Source organism: Halichoeres trimaculatus, unplaced genomic scaffold, assembly GCF_033239565.1.
Source record: "Halichoeres trimaculatus isolate MK-OKI-2021-1 unplaced genomic scaffold, fHalTri1.1 fHalTri1_scaffold_6, whole genome shotgun sequence".
Taxonomy (NCBI): Eukaryota; Metazoa; Chordata; class Actinopteri; order Labriformes; family Labridae; genus Halichoeres; species Halichoeres trimaculatus.
In genome coordinates, this window is record NW_027437184.1 from 20,605,075 (window position 1) to 20,619,539 (window position 14,465).

The 14,465-nt window shown below is 39.5% G+C and overlaps 1 protein-coding gene across 1 annotated transcript in view; it reads right to left on the reverse strand.

Moving 5' to 3' along the window:
* rxfp2a (relaxin family peptide receptor 2a) overlaps positions 1–13,698 on the reverse strand; it is a 31,047-nt gene extending 17,349 nt beyond the window's left edge. Inside the window, exons 1-5 of the mRNA XM_074673194.1 lie at positions 13,682–13,698; positions 12,892–13,030; positions 4,934–5,077; positions 2,553–2,636; positions 1,840–1,945 (exon numbers count right to left, since the gene is read on the reverse strand). Coding sequence (XP_074529295.1) covers positions 1,840–1,945; positions 2,553–2,636; positions 4,934–5,077; positions 12,892–12,946 — 389 coding nt within the window. The 5' untranslated portion in view covers positions 12,947–13,030; positions 13,682–13,698. The remainder of the gene's footprint in view (positions 1–1,839; positions 1,946–2,552; positions 2,637–4,933; positions 5,078–12,891; positions 13,031–13,681) is intronic.
* Positions 13,699–14,465: the final 767 nt, after the last annotated feature.

Below are 14,465 nucleotides of genomic sequence, written 5' to 3' on the forward strand. Positions count from 1 at the left end.
TTAATTATATATTACTTTAAAGAGACATGGGACATAAAAGAGGATGTTGTGAGGAGAAAACAAGAGAGTGAAATGGAGCCTGGCTAAACATTAGGTTTTAAAGAGAACTTAATGAGTGGAGAGTAATGTGCTCCTGATGCGTTTCCATAAAACAAGATACTCTGTGATATCTAAAGGTCCGAGCGAGTTTAAGCAAATGGCACAAAAAGCCATTAAGCCTTGTCTTAAAGGATCATCACACAAAAAGGACTCCAGGATAAAGTTAACCAGTAACTAATGTGTTTTTTTATCATGTTTGTTGTTTTCTACTGTGGGATATAGTGTTTTTATAAATGGTCTGGATACAATATCCTAACCTTTGACTCTAAACATTCATGAGAAAAAGATCTGACTGTAGTCCTCATTAAGTTAAGAATCTGGATGTTTCATTTTAAAATTATACATCAGACACAAAAAATGAGTCTGTACCATTAAAACTGTTTCTAGTTCAGAGTTTTTCTTTAAGAGCCTCCTTAATGTGCAATAAGATTTTCCATCATGGCCCTGGCTGCAAAGTCCCTGCTCAGTCCACAGACTTTAGACCACAGACCTTACATTGCAGTGTAATCTTGCACAGTAACGAGAATACGTGAATTAACATGTCACATAAAAGTCAACAAATTCATCACAGAGGGCCTGATGTCAAAGCATGACGTGAACCAGCTGTGAAACATCCGGGTGTAAAGAAATCCTCATAAAGCTCAAATACTCAGTGGAGAGGAAAATAAACAGCTGCCCTCTGAAAGCTCAGTTTACATGAGTCGATCAGCAAAAACAATATGGTTTTATTCATTCAGGCAGAATGATTATAGTGTGTAATTTTCAGTTAACTGAAGAATCTAACAAACCCACAATTACTAAAATTACACAACAAACAAGCCTTTTTAAAAGCTGGCTGCGACAGGCCCAGAAGCTTATTTGAAGTCAAAGTAATTTCACATCCATACAAAAAAGTGAAGTTAGTCAGATTAGTCATTATTTTTTTCATTCTTTATTTTACTATTTGTTATTAATTCATTTATTTTCAAAGGGGTTGTGAAGGAAGTGCACCTCCACTGGTAAGAAATATGTAAATATCATAAACTTTTTACTGCAAAATAATAATGATTAAAAAAACAATCAAAGGACAGAAACAACAATAGTTTAGAACAACTAGTGGGAAGCAACATTCTAAAAGATTTTAAACCCCATGCAGTCAAATCCACCGAAAAAGAAATTGCTAAGAATTCAAAACTCTGGAGGCAAAAATCTGAGGATGTGATGAATACAGCAGCTTGGATCAAAGCCAACTCTGTCAACAAAAACAGAGTGTCACTCACAAACGACAGCAGAGTGTCTGACTCTTTGACTATATGAGCAGCAAAAAGCACAAATCAAGTAAAGAAGTTCCATCAGACATCTCAAAAGAGACTTTTTGGAAATTCAGTATGTGGCTCCAACCAGACAAAAGCATAAAGTCATGCCAGAGCCGTAAAGGTCAAAGTAATGACGAAAAAGTTGGATGATAGTCAAAATCAGCTCAGAGCCCAGAAATCCAAAGTCAAGCTTTAACCTCTTATTATGGAATAAAACTGAAAAAAACCTAAAGTTACTAAAAATAAAATTAACTTTAATCAACTTCTTTTAGTACAGCACATTTTACAGAACAAAAATGATGAGAACAAAATCAGGATTTGTAAAAGCTGAAAGGCTCAAAGGGGCCAAAACAGGAATAGAGAGTGTGAAGACTCTTCACTTTGAACTCAAATTGGTTGTGCTAGAATGAAGCGAAAACTGAGGAGGTGGTCTGAGGACACTTACAGCCAAGTGACATTTGGAGAGAGTGAAGGAACATCCTGAAGGTTGACTTCTACACACTCCACTTCTGTGTGTATGCAGTCACAACTCTCTGGATACTCCTGTAATACTACACACACACACACACACACACACACACACATTCATACATGAAAACTGGTGTTAACACATCAAATTAATTGTACGATCAAACAATCATTCAAATACTTCAAATAATATTTTTTGCCCACAACTAACTTGTTTAATGGAGCAGCACAGTGACAGGATTTGGATGTACCAGCTGAGGTAATTTAAATATAGAAAGGCTGAAATCTGCTGTTTAAATTTTAACAAGCCTGAAGGCTCATTTCACTGTTCAAGGGGACAAGAGGATCAGACACACTGGTTGGTTTATTCCACAATGAGCTCAAATCACACCTCCGAACTATACAGAGACTTAATCCAACCTCTTTCCACGCTGCGCCTCACTTAGCGCCCTGATTGTGCACCACTGCAGTAGCTAAGATGGTAAATTTTAGATTTGAGAGGTAATCATTTGTTCAGGCTGTTTTACCACAGATGATTTTTCTCAAGTCGTGTGCTGTTAAATTGCTTGAATAAAAATGACATATCAGTCCTCATGGAGTGGTTGTGTGTGAATAAGCAAACAGACCCATGTAAAGGGAAAATATTTTCACACTTTTAAGCAAGGACTAATGCTTCAAGATCACACTTACAACACTCTTTTAAGTAGTACTGATCCGCCAGATTGACATCCTGTAGTGTCTGACCAAACAAGTCCGCCCAGCCTATGTTGTCTCCTGGAGAGCAAAGAAGACAAAAACAAGTTAAAGGAAGTCTTTTAAAATTCTCTACACAGAGAGAAGGTCCTGTTTCTTTGGTGTGCATATGATGATGTTGGGTGTCTTGATCATGGGATCCTGGTGGAAATTTTCAGTCAGAGTCAAATGAGTCTATAAGTCTGAACCTGAAAGAAGCTTTTCTTGCCCGATCTCCTAACATTCTGGTCAAGTTATTTTTCAAAACAGACCTAATCTGTGGCTTTAATGCCTTGTCAGTCTTTGGAAAAGAGCAAAAGAACATTTATGTCGGACAAACTGGCTTCAAATATCTGAATGGGTCTTCTACAGCGGGATAATGGAGACACCCCTTAGCCACCTATTACATTGGCATATGTTATTTCTAAGAAGGAGCCAATTTTGTAGATTTCAGCTTCAGAACAGAGTGATACACCTCAACATCCAGTCTTATCTTTCATGGGTCAGCAGAGACTAAAACTAATTTAAGGAAATTTCTTTTCTTGTTTGAATTATTGACTTCAGGGTGTTGACAATGCCTTCTTTCATATTTTCTCTTTTGTTTTCTTTCTATTGTTTAGATTTAAAGGGTATAATAACGATACTACAAACGGTATTACAGTGTTGATAGTTTCATGCTGAATGCAGAGCTCTGATCCAAATGTTTGGGGTATATTGACATAATAAAAGGACCAGAAAGCCATTGTTATAACCATGCTCTAATCCTTGTTGTAAGGGTTTGTCTAACAATGTGGCTGGGAAGAGACGCGTTTTTCTGATAATAGGCTGAGGCTAATGTGCTTTCTCTGGAAAAAATGACTTTGCGCTCTAAGAAATGGAATTGATTTACTCAACATGAGAACCTCACATAGACCTGGAACCTGCCCAGGTAGGGATTCAAACCAGGAACGTTGTTGCTTTGAGGTAACAGCTCTCACCACTGCAGAATGAAAAAAATATCTTCTCTCTTAACTCTCAGTGGGAACGCAAATTAGAGTACCCCTCAAGACACAAAAACATACTTTGAAGTTGGATTTATGTTTAAATACCTTCAGTAATTTCACTAAATAGAGTCAGAGTGAGTTAGAAAAGAAACTATTTGTGCACACATCACATCATTTGTTGCTCAGTTTAACTCTATTAATGTTCCGATTTACAATGACTAAATCTGGAACACCAGGAACAAAATGTTGCGTAAACATCTCTGACGTATCCAATGGATACCAAGCTGAGGGAAAAACTTTAAAAGATTCATTTTGTCCATTGTAAAGTTTGTAAAGACACGGACCATCATGTCTTAATCAAGTTTCCCAGTTTAGTTTAATGGCTGTCATGGTTGAAATGCCAGCCACATGCTCTTTTTATCAAAGACACTGACCTGTTCACTGCTTTATCTTGAATCTCATCGATGTACAAACTTCCATCTGACTTACACCAGCGTTCATCTTAATTATAAAAAACATAAAATACAATAAACAACGAGTCAAATATGTGTTTTATAGCAGCGTCCTGTCCTTGTTCTCCTTATTTACTCAGGCAGTAAATAATCCTGAGTTTGAGGCTCATACTTTGCCACAGTTATTATATTAAAAAATGTAAAGAGGTTAAAATCTAACAGCACCAATTAAATTCCAAATAAATTAGAAGTCCTATTCAAAGAAAGTTCTCCAAACTATTTTTTTTATTTTGTCTCCCACATCTTTCAACACATACAGGAATAAATGAAAAAGTTTCCACCAGCTCAAATACACAAGACGTTATCAACAGTCTGCCAGCACAGAGCTTTTCTCTGCTTTTTTGCTCTGACTGATCAGCTACAGAGTATCTGATACGTTTCCTGGATGCATCACATCCACAGTTTGACAGAAGCTTTGCTTTTAGAGGAAAGCTTTGAGGTAATATTTCATTTAGCAATTATTTTTATGACTTAAATCGTTTGCTTTCCAGTGTTACATGAGGAGTTTTGTTGAGGTTGCCAATACTACAGTGACGTTAGAGAAGGGAAGCATTGGGACTCTGGGATAAGTGGTTTGTGAAGTGCCTATCTGATGATCTCTTTATCTCATCATTGTGTGAAGAAAATTCTAACTCCTTCACTCAGAAAACCATTTGTTACCTAAAAGAAAAATCTCACAAACAAAAAGTGCAATTACATCCATTTTACAATCACAGTATTTCAGTTGTCATGGTGGTGATAAGGTTAAGTTACCATTAGAGCTGGCCTTGGATTACTTGTGAACCAGAAGACAGAGACATAATGAGCTGTTTGGCTGAAAATCGGCTGTCAGAGTGTCACTTACCACAGCGCCGCTCATCAGCTCCATTGGGACAGTCTTTGTGTCCATTGCACTGCAAAGCCTGAGGCAGGCACTCACTCATGTTTCCACACGGGAACTGTCCGAGGGGGCATCCAGTCTCTGATGTCACCCTGCTGGCCAGCAGCACTGAGAGAGGGATGCAGAAAAAGAGTGGGATTACATGGATCCAAGTTCCACTATTTGCTCTAGTTAAGAGCAACACTAACCTCAGAAATTCCCACAACCTGTTTTTTAAATTAATAGAAGTTGAAGACTAAATGGAGATGATTCGTATGGATCTGTTCACCTGTGTGCACTTTGAGTGACTGAGTGACTTAAACTAGAATCACAAGTTCATGTTTTCTAAAAGTCATCAAAAAGTACAGGTTATGACACCAGTCGTATGACAGGCACAGATAACCTCTAAATCCATGAGAAGGTACCTGAAGTGAGGCTGCAGGCAGGAACTGGAAGTGCACAGAGCGCTGACGCATTTCAGAACACAAACACAGTATCACGTAAGGTCAGTTGGAACAGTGTGAAACATATGAGATGAGAAAAAATTCCAAAGAAAAACAAACAGTTTTAAACTTTATAGTTGTCCTCAGGTATACAGCATCTATTTTTCAGTTCACTGATGGTACAGGGAAGTGATTGCAAGTTTAGGGGCTAATTTATTATTTACACTTTTTTTCTGATTTAATACCGGCCTCTTTAAAAAAAAAATAAACTCATCAAGTATCATAAAGGATGTGCATTTATGTCAGTTCCCCTATGGGACACATCTTCTGTCAGTTGGATTGAGTGGCAAATCAAACCTTGGTTAGCATTGCAGAGTGCGACAGTAAAATGTAAGTGTAGTGAAGTGTAGTAAATACTAAGATTTTATATTTTATTTGTTTGTAAATATTATAGATCTGCTACAAAATAATGAGAATATATATATATATATATATATATGCTCCTGATCAGGATGTAACATCCGACTCCGATCCAGTCTGTAACTACGTGATTGACCCCTGATTTCCGATCAAGTGATCTGATCTGGACCATACACTGTTAAAAAAATGGACGTCATCTTGCTCGGCTCGAAGTGAGGTCTCCACAAAAACTGCTCCCCCTGGTGACTGGCTGCAGTTTAAGTTAAAAAATCCGACTCTCCAGTCATTCCAGATTGGCTGTGGTCAAACTTAAAAAAATTGATACTCCTCGTAGAAATGTTTCTCACATCTGATTGTTGTGGTGATTTGAAGATATAATTTGGCTGTCTTGTATCCAAGTCCTCTTTTTCTGAAAAGTTTTGTTTTCATTAGTTATACAAGGTTAAAAACTAGGCTTTATGTAACGCTCAACGATGACTGACAGCTGCCGTTCTCGTGTATTTTTTGAGGGGATTGTAAAATATGTCGGGAAGTAGAGTCAAGAAGTGATTAGACTCTCGAAAGAAAAAAAATAATTATTATTTTTGTCACCCAGCTCCACTCAGATTCTCCCAGAATCCCTCATCATCTCTACTGCGCAGACTCTGGCTGCAATTGCTGCCAATGGTGGCGCCTGTGACGGGGTTATTTTGGCTTCAAAACCGTACAATGATAAATGGCGGAGCAACACTGTCCCCTCTATATACAGTCTATGATCTGGACATCCCTAGCCATTATTTCCACAAACAAAAAAAAAACATGTTTATATCCTGGACTGAAAAAGCGTTTTGGTCTGAATAGCTCATTTCCCCATAAGCAAACACTGTATGGAGGCAACTTCACACATATTCATATAAACTTCAAAACTTGATCTGTTTGAAGTTATCAGACTTGAGAGTTTGCCCATATAGCAGCATGGCTGACTTAATTGACAGGCGGGTGGTTAGGCCTTTTGCACTTTTCACACTAGAGAACCTTTAAGTTGGCTTCATATCAATTATCCTAAATGTGTTAAAATAACAAATCAATTTTTTGTGGATATTTTTGGTTTTTCGAAATGGGTGTATTTGTACAAGCCACCATGCTAAACAAACAAAATCATAAGCATCCCAAAAATATCACGTACTTGTCTGCAGACAAACTGACAATTATTCACACTGAAGGTAAGGGGCCTGCATACAAAAAGACCCTCAGTGACTCACAGCTGATGCAAGATGAAAAACAGACTGCAGCAGAGTAAAAACAGAGCTACATAAGGCCATAGTTTATTTCTTGAAACCAAAGATACCTCAGTTCATTGTACCATACAATGTTTTTAAATCATTTTGACAAGTTATCTTGCAGCAGCCAATGGGATGGCAGGATTAGTGGATTCTTATTTCATTACTCTTTTGTCCTCTGGAAATGAGATAAGTGAGATAAAAATAGAACCATCATTGAATAATTTTCTTTGTTTTTCATGAACTTGTGATCTTTTTTGAGTCTTGCTATACTACTGCCAGGGTATCCTTTTCTTTTGCAGAATCAGAACCAAATTCAATCAAACCAATGATCATTGAGATTATGGAAATGTATTTTTCCGGCATGCAAGAAATTTATCTCTGTGTTTCAGGGCAGAAAAAACGGCTATGGCAGCACTATCAACTATCTTATCATGTAAACCTATTATGTAGAGAACAGCACTGAGTGTTACTGATGATACTCACAGCCATCTGCTTCAGCACTTGTCCTTCCACAAAGTAGTCTTTTAACATACACTACACTCCTGAACATATCCTGAGTAGGCTGCTTGTGACAGTCTAATCAGGACTTAAACAGACTTTTTTTTCCCAACCAGGCTCTTTTTAAAGTCTCCATAAAACTCAACTGATAGTTTTGTTTACACTGAGTGGAGTTTCTCAGAGTAATAATCTCAACTTCTCAGTTTAGGTGTCTGTTTGTTTCCCTCTTCTTCTCTCACATTAAATTACTTTTGCTACGTGCACTATACAGTTTAAGTCATAAACAGACACCAACAGGGAAAACTCAAGGACACATTATTCAATATATTTTCTCTTGAGAGACACTGACTAAAGATAAAACCTTTAGACCAAACGATTCAAAAATGACAGCTCTTTTCCCTTCATTGCAAAACAAAAATTCATGGTGTAATGGTTAAAAAAAGAAAGTTATATCTGTAATTGTGAATTCCCTTCCTGAGGGGAACAAAACCATTGTGTTGTTAAGAATTAAAAAATTGCAGCTGGGCAGGTGCTTTTCTGTGTGGAGTTTGCATGTTTTCTCCAGCGTGGGGAATAACAGCGTTAGTGACAAGTACAATTTTACTGTAAGCCAATGAGTGCCAAAGTTCAGGTAGGTGGGTGTTGTTATAAACCTCAATGCACATCAAATAGCAGAACAAGACAACTAAATACAATGCAACAATGGCGTGTCTGGGACAGTTCTTCAGTTTAATGTGGACCATTGATGTCTTCATGAAATGTTAGTAACATGTTTTGGTCCAAAAAGCCAATAAATCAAGCACAGCAGCATTGTTTCCAGGCTCTCATAGCCCCTCTGTTCAGAACGGTCTGATTTGGTGGGCGTGGCCTTCATATGTAAATGAGCCACTGCTGATACCACCCCGCCCTTTAGCGTCACTGAGAACAGCGCCACAAGGTCCAAGAGCACAATGTTTTAAAAACAGCAAAGCTTGTTTACCGTAAAATTACATGCTAAAACAACAGGCTAACCGCAGCTAAAGTTAGCATCCTGAAGCTAACACAGAGACAGGGGGGGACACTGAGGAAAAGCTCTTACACCTGCTCCACAGTAACCTGACACGCCATACGGACAGTTTCATATATCCGCCGCGTAAATATTTCACTAGTCCATCTGGGTAGCAGCTCTTCAGATTTGTTGTTAGAGGCGAGACCTTCAAAAGAAATGAGCAGCTGGTGATTGGACGACCATTCTGATTGACACACTCACCACAGACCAATCCACATCAAACCACAGTATGACGTAGCTTATGTTTGCCACTGCTGAGAAACAATAGACGAACAACTACAGGAACACGAGAAACAGTTGTGATAATGGCATTAGACGACTGCTGCTGTTTTTGTAAAGTCAACTTAAGAGTCAAAGGAACACTGACAAGTACAAAAGTCTGAAGAAGACGTCACGTCTTCTCGTCACTTACACTACTCCCACAGCTCCTGCCTCTCTTCCCTGATTGGGCCGGTCAGAATTTAGCCGAGTGAAATCGTTGGTCATTGGAGCCTTTCAAGATGGATCTGCAGGAGTTCAGAAACTGAATCAGGCAGGTCCATCTGCTCTGCAAGGTTAGCTCCACAGCACACAGCATTTAAAATACTCGCATTTCCAGGGTCCGAGGTTTGTTAGCGGATGGTTGGTAATGCGCCTGGATTCAGGACCAGTCTATTTTAGCCCTCTGTTGTACTGTCCAAAGTTGTAAAAGCAGTCGACCCTGAAGTGACTAGCTCACACATGCACAGTTTTACTGAGTCTAGCCACTTAGTCTTGTCTTCTCCCAAGATGGGAAGCTTGTGCATGGAACTTTATCGCTGTTTACAGCTCTCCAGCAGTGGGGAGAGGAGTGGGTGGGGAAGGGAATCGCTGACGTCTGCAAACCCCCAAATTCCAAACAGCTCGTTTTAGGTCAGGATTTTACATTCACAAGCACTATTAAGTACAGGTTTAGTCATTAAATATCACATTTTGTGGGCTGGTAGGAAAGCCAAAGACCCACAAATTTCACTAAAAGACTTAATAAAGTGATTTTTGCATAATATGGGACCTTTAAACACTGCACCTTTAATAAGATGATTAAAGAACAGTTACAGAGATTAAGGGACCATCTTAAGTCATAAATGTTTTAGTGTTCTTATTTAAATTCTTATTTTTGTCTTTAAATAAGAACACTAAAACATTTAAGTTTCTAAGAAGATAAGATGAATCTAATCAGCATCTTAAGTCATGACGAATCATTGGTTAACACTTTAATAGCAACTCTTGAGTGTACACACTATAATGCATCTATTATTTATTCCACTTATCCCATGTGGGGTCACAGGGGGTGGAGCACATCTGTCACTGGTCGTAGGTCAGTCTCAGTGCTGACATGCAGAGACCCTTTCTAATCACTTTCACTTCCACTATTAGACTAATCTAAGGAAGCTTCGCGAAAGTTCAGAGAGGGAGACTGTCTGGGTGCTCACACTCTTCTGTTACTTTACTCACTCTTTCCCGCTTCTCTCTATCAGGGGCATGTCAACTTTTCTCTCTATCCAATCACATCATCTCCGCGATTGTAAGCCAAGTCTCCATCGCTCAGTTCTCTGCTCTTCAGCCCTGCGGTCCTTACCGAATCTTCAAGATGCAGCCATCTCAAGACTCTTACCACCACCACCACCAGTGTCGAGGCTCCATGTGGGGATATTCATAATTCATAATGCCAATGTAGTCCCTACATTTATTATTTTGCTTAATGCTTGATGGGGTCTAACCACCAAACGTTTCTCTGCTTGTATTCATTGAATCTGTTAAAAACTCTTTCTGGTGTATAAATCTCTCCTGATTGAAATTATTTTGTAGGGCTTAGCACATCTTAAACTTGAGACCACATGAAATGAACCATTGGTAATCACTACAAGGGCGTCACATAACTATTATATCCTGAGTAATAAAAGACTTAAACATGAGGCAGCTGTGACCTGTGAGGATCCTCAATTCGCGTTAAGAAGATCAGATCTTATCGGGAAGGCACTTTTCACAGCAAGTGCTGTCATTACTGCATTTTTATGTAAATCATCACTCTTTTGTGTATTTATCTTGTTTACCTCAGACAACGAAGCAATTCTGGTTAAACAGCCTCTGTAACTTGAACATACCTATTGTTCACCCCTGTAGACACATTTATAAAGTAGTGAATGGAACTGATTATTCTAACAGAATCTTACATGAAAATAGAAGAAAGAATCCATTTGCACTTTCCTGAAGAGTCCATTTGTGATAAAAACACCTCTCACTCAAAAATCTTTCAAAAGATCTTTGTGACAAAGAAATTAAGCAAACTAACCTCCTGCCAGCCTCGCAGTCTGTTAGATGCCAAAACCATGTCTGTGAGCTCATCACAGCTGGTGCCATCCAGTAAATAATTTGTGATGATGAATGGGACAAAATCTGAATCTTAAAACCCTGTTCCCTTTATTAATGACGTATTTTATTACTGATCTAAGGGCTCTGTATTAACCCCACAATGTGCCTCTGGAACAATCATAATTTAATCAAAACATAATGGACTGTGTATATAATTAAACAAAGGTAATAAATTACAGCCTCTTGTTATGTCCCTGTCTTCTTTCTGGCAGCTATGACAGCAGCATAAAAAAGTTTTTTTCGTACAGTAACAATACCAGACTGAAATACTGCATCATCTTTACTGACAACCTGTATCAATTCAACCAAAGATATTAAAATCTTTGAATGATCTGGATGGTTGATTATATCCTGACCCTGAAGCTCTCCACACTGGAAAAGTTCCACTCTACACTTCACAGATTTCATCTCGGAGACTCAAGCGACTCTTCTTTCCTTGAGCTATCTGTCATGACCTGACTGGGATTACACTGCCTGAATACATTGTCTTATCTGTGGAGAGGATTGAACCCAATGCAGAGAGGACTCTTTGTCATAACTATTCGTCTCCAAGTTCTTTTTCATTCAGACTTTTGATTCTACAAGACCAGTGGCATTTCATTCAGATGTCCTCCGTCAAACTTTTTTGAAAATATCAGATTCATTGTGAAACACTCTTCAAATCATTCAGAAAAAGCCAGAGGACATTAAAAGAAGGGGTGTTACAGTTCAGATGATCTGGTTCTTCAACTGCAGAGGGAGTGTTATTTTTTTTCTAGCATCCCAATCATAGACTGTATAAAACATAGATGTTGTCTCTGCAACGTCCATCTGTTCCTTATATCGTGAAATGAAGCGGACACAGCCACGTTGGTTATGACTCTGATTTTGAGCTTCCTTTTCTAACAGCTACACAGCACCTGCCAGTCGCATGAGCTGAGCTGTGTCTCTAATTGGACGATCAAATGACCCTGAAATCTTCCAAACCAAGCGGATCCTCAATGAAGAGCAACTTTTAGCACTTCCACATAGGGTTTTCTAAACCGGATGTTGCCCCTTGGTCCCACTGGTGTGAGGGTCCTTCAAGCATCTGTCACCCACACAATGTGAAATGGCCATTCTGTCCTGTCAGTCTTGTCTCTTGATGTGTGTGTCTCATTGTGTACCTACCATACACTCAGTGGAAGATGTGAGGATGAGTCACAGGCTTGGAGGTAGAGGAAGTGTGAGTCGGCATGAATGGAGAAAACAAGAATGGGATATCAAATTCTAAAGTATTTACAAGTTTGACCACACCGCTTGGTAGATATGATTATAAAATCATATCTACCCAAAAACATCAGCAGCAGGATTTGATCAAGTGATAAAAATAAGTCAGTTAACAAGAGAATGGAAAACCTGATGTCACCTTTGTAAATTTAATATATGCCACCAAATTGACCAGCTTCTTTACAATCAGTAAAAACAGTAAAACTAGTTTTGCATCAGATACTTGCAGATGTAAAGCTAACCCGACCTATCAACTCAAGGTTGTTTCTTATTCTCTCTTGAGGTCTTAAAGAGTTTAACAATTTCCCTGCTTATTTCATGCCTGTCCACCTCCATCTGACTACAGAGCAGACACTATTACAGAGAGATATAATTTCTGTAAAAATCAGAAAAGTATTATTCTACTTATACTAATGGAACTATGGTTGAGAGAGATACAGTGTGCAGGAGCCTTCCTTTAATTTTATGAAGCATTAAAGAATAACACCAGTTAATCCTTTGTTTTAATTAAAAGACGGATATAACAGACTATTAAAAAAATCAAGTAAACCACAACAGGAATGATCGTGTGATCTGCGTTTTACACTTTTATGTATCAAAAGTGCAATCATCTCCTCCAAGCATTTTCCTTACCTCTAATCTCAGTGAAGGTCAGGTGGATGAGGAGAATCTTCACAGGTAAATCCATCCCGAGTAGCGGACGGTTTTCTGCACTCTTGTTGATCCAGTCCTGGAGCGCCACACTGATCCACTTCGATTCTCGGTGTAGACCCTACCAGTCAACGGACAAGTCAGCTGAAGTCCCGATAAGTCAGATATTAGATCATGTCTGGCAAGAGAAAATGTCCAAGACTCAAACTAAGCCGAAGGATGAAACAGCTGCAATCCAGGCTGGTGTGTGAAGCAGAGGGAAAGTGCTCCTGACTCCGTCTTCCTCTGAGCTTTGTCAGAGGAGTCTGCGGGAGCCAGGCATCCCTCCCATTCACATCCTCTCTCTCACACACTCACACACACATTGAATCACATGCTGGTAGCACTTTCCATCCCTCCTCACTCTCTTTTACGTGTGGTCCGCAAATCTTACTCTTATCTCTCTGCTGTGATGGACTCGAAGAGTCCAGACTTCATCCATACAGCGTATCATTAGCACATGCAATGACAGACGTGCGAACTGGGGCCAGGCTAATGTTGCTAATGTAGCCAAAGTCGAGCAGAGAAGAGCTTACACCTGTAAGGTGAAGGTTTTTTTCAGACAACTCTCTGTAAGTTACTTAGGGAAATACGAAATTAACTCAACCGTGCGCATAATGTTAAGGGAAAGGCCTAAGTTAGTTGTTGCAGTCAGGTAACAGTTATTTGACCTTTAGCTTTACAGATAGCTAACTTAGCTTACAGGTCATTTAGAAGGAGGCTCATAGCTCACCTGGTCTTGTCCTATACTGTGGCGCCATCGACTACACACTCGCGAACGCCCCCCCCCCCCCCCCCCCCCCCCCCCACCCACACACACACACACACACACACACACATACACACACACACATATATATATATACACTCACTGGCTATTTTATTAGCCACACTTGTCCAACTGCTGGTTAGTGCAAATTTCTTATCAGCCAATCACATGGCAGCAACTTAATGCATTTAGGCATGTAGACATGGTGAAGATGATCTGCTGCAGCTTAAACCGAGCATCAGAATGGGGAAGAGAGGTGATATAAGTGACTCTGAATGTGGCACGGTTGTTGGTGCCAGATGGGCTGGTCCAAGTATTTCAGAAACTGCTGATCTACTACGCACAACCATCTCTAGGGTTTACAGAGAATTGTCACAAAAAGAGAAAATATCCAGTGAGCGGTGGTTCTGTGGGCCAAAATGCCCTCTTGATGCCAAAGGTCAGAGGAGAATGGACAGACTGGTTGGAGCTGATAGAGGCAACAGTAACTCAAATAACCACTGGTTACAACCAAGGTCTGCAGAAGAGCATCTCTGAAAACACAACACGTCCAACCTTGAGGCAGATGGGCTACAGCAGCAGAAGACCACACAGGGCGATCCTCCTGTCAGCTAAGAACAGAAAACTGAGGCTTCAATTCACACAGGCTCACCAAAATTGGACAATAGAAGACAGGAAAAAGTTGCCTGGTCTGATGAGTCTGGATTTCTGCTCCACATTTAGATGGTAGGGTCAGAATTTGGCATCA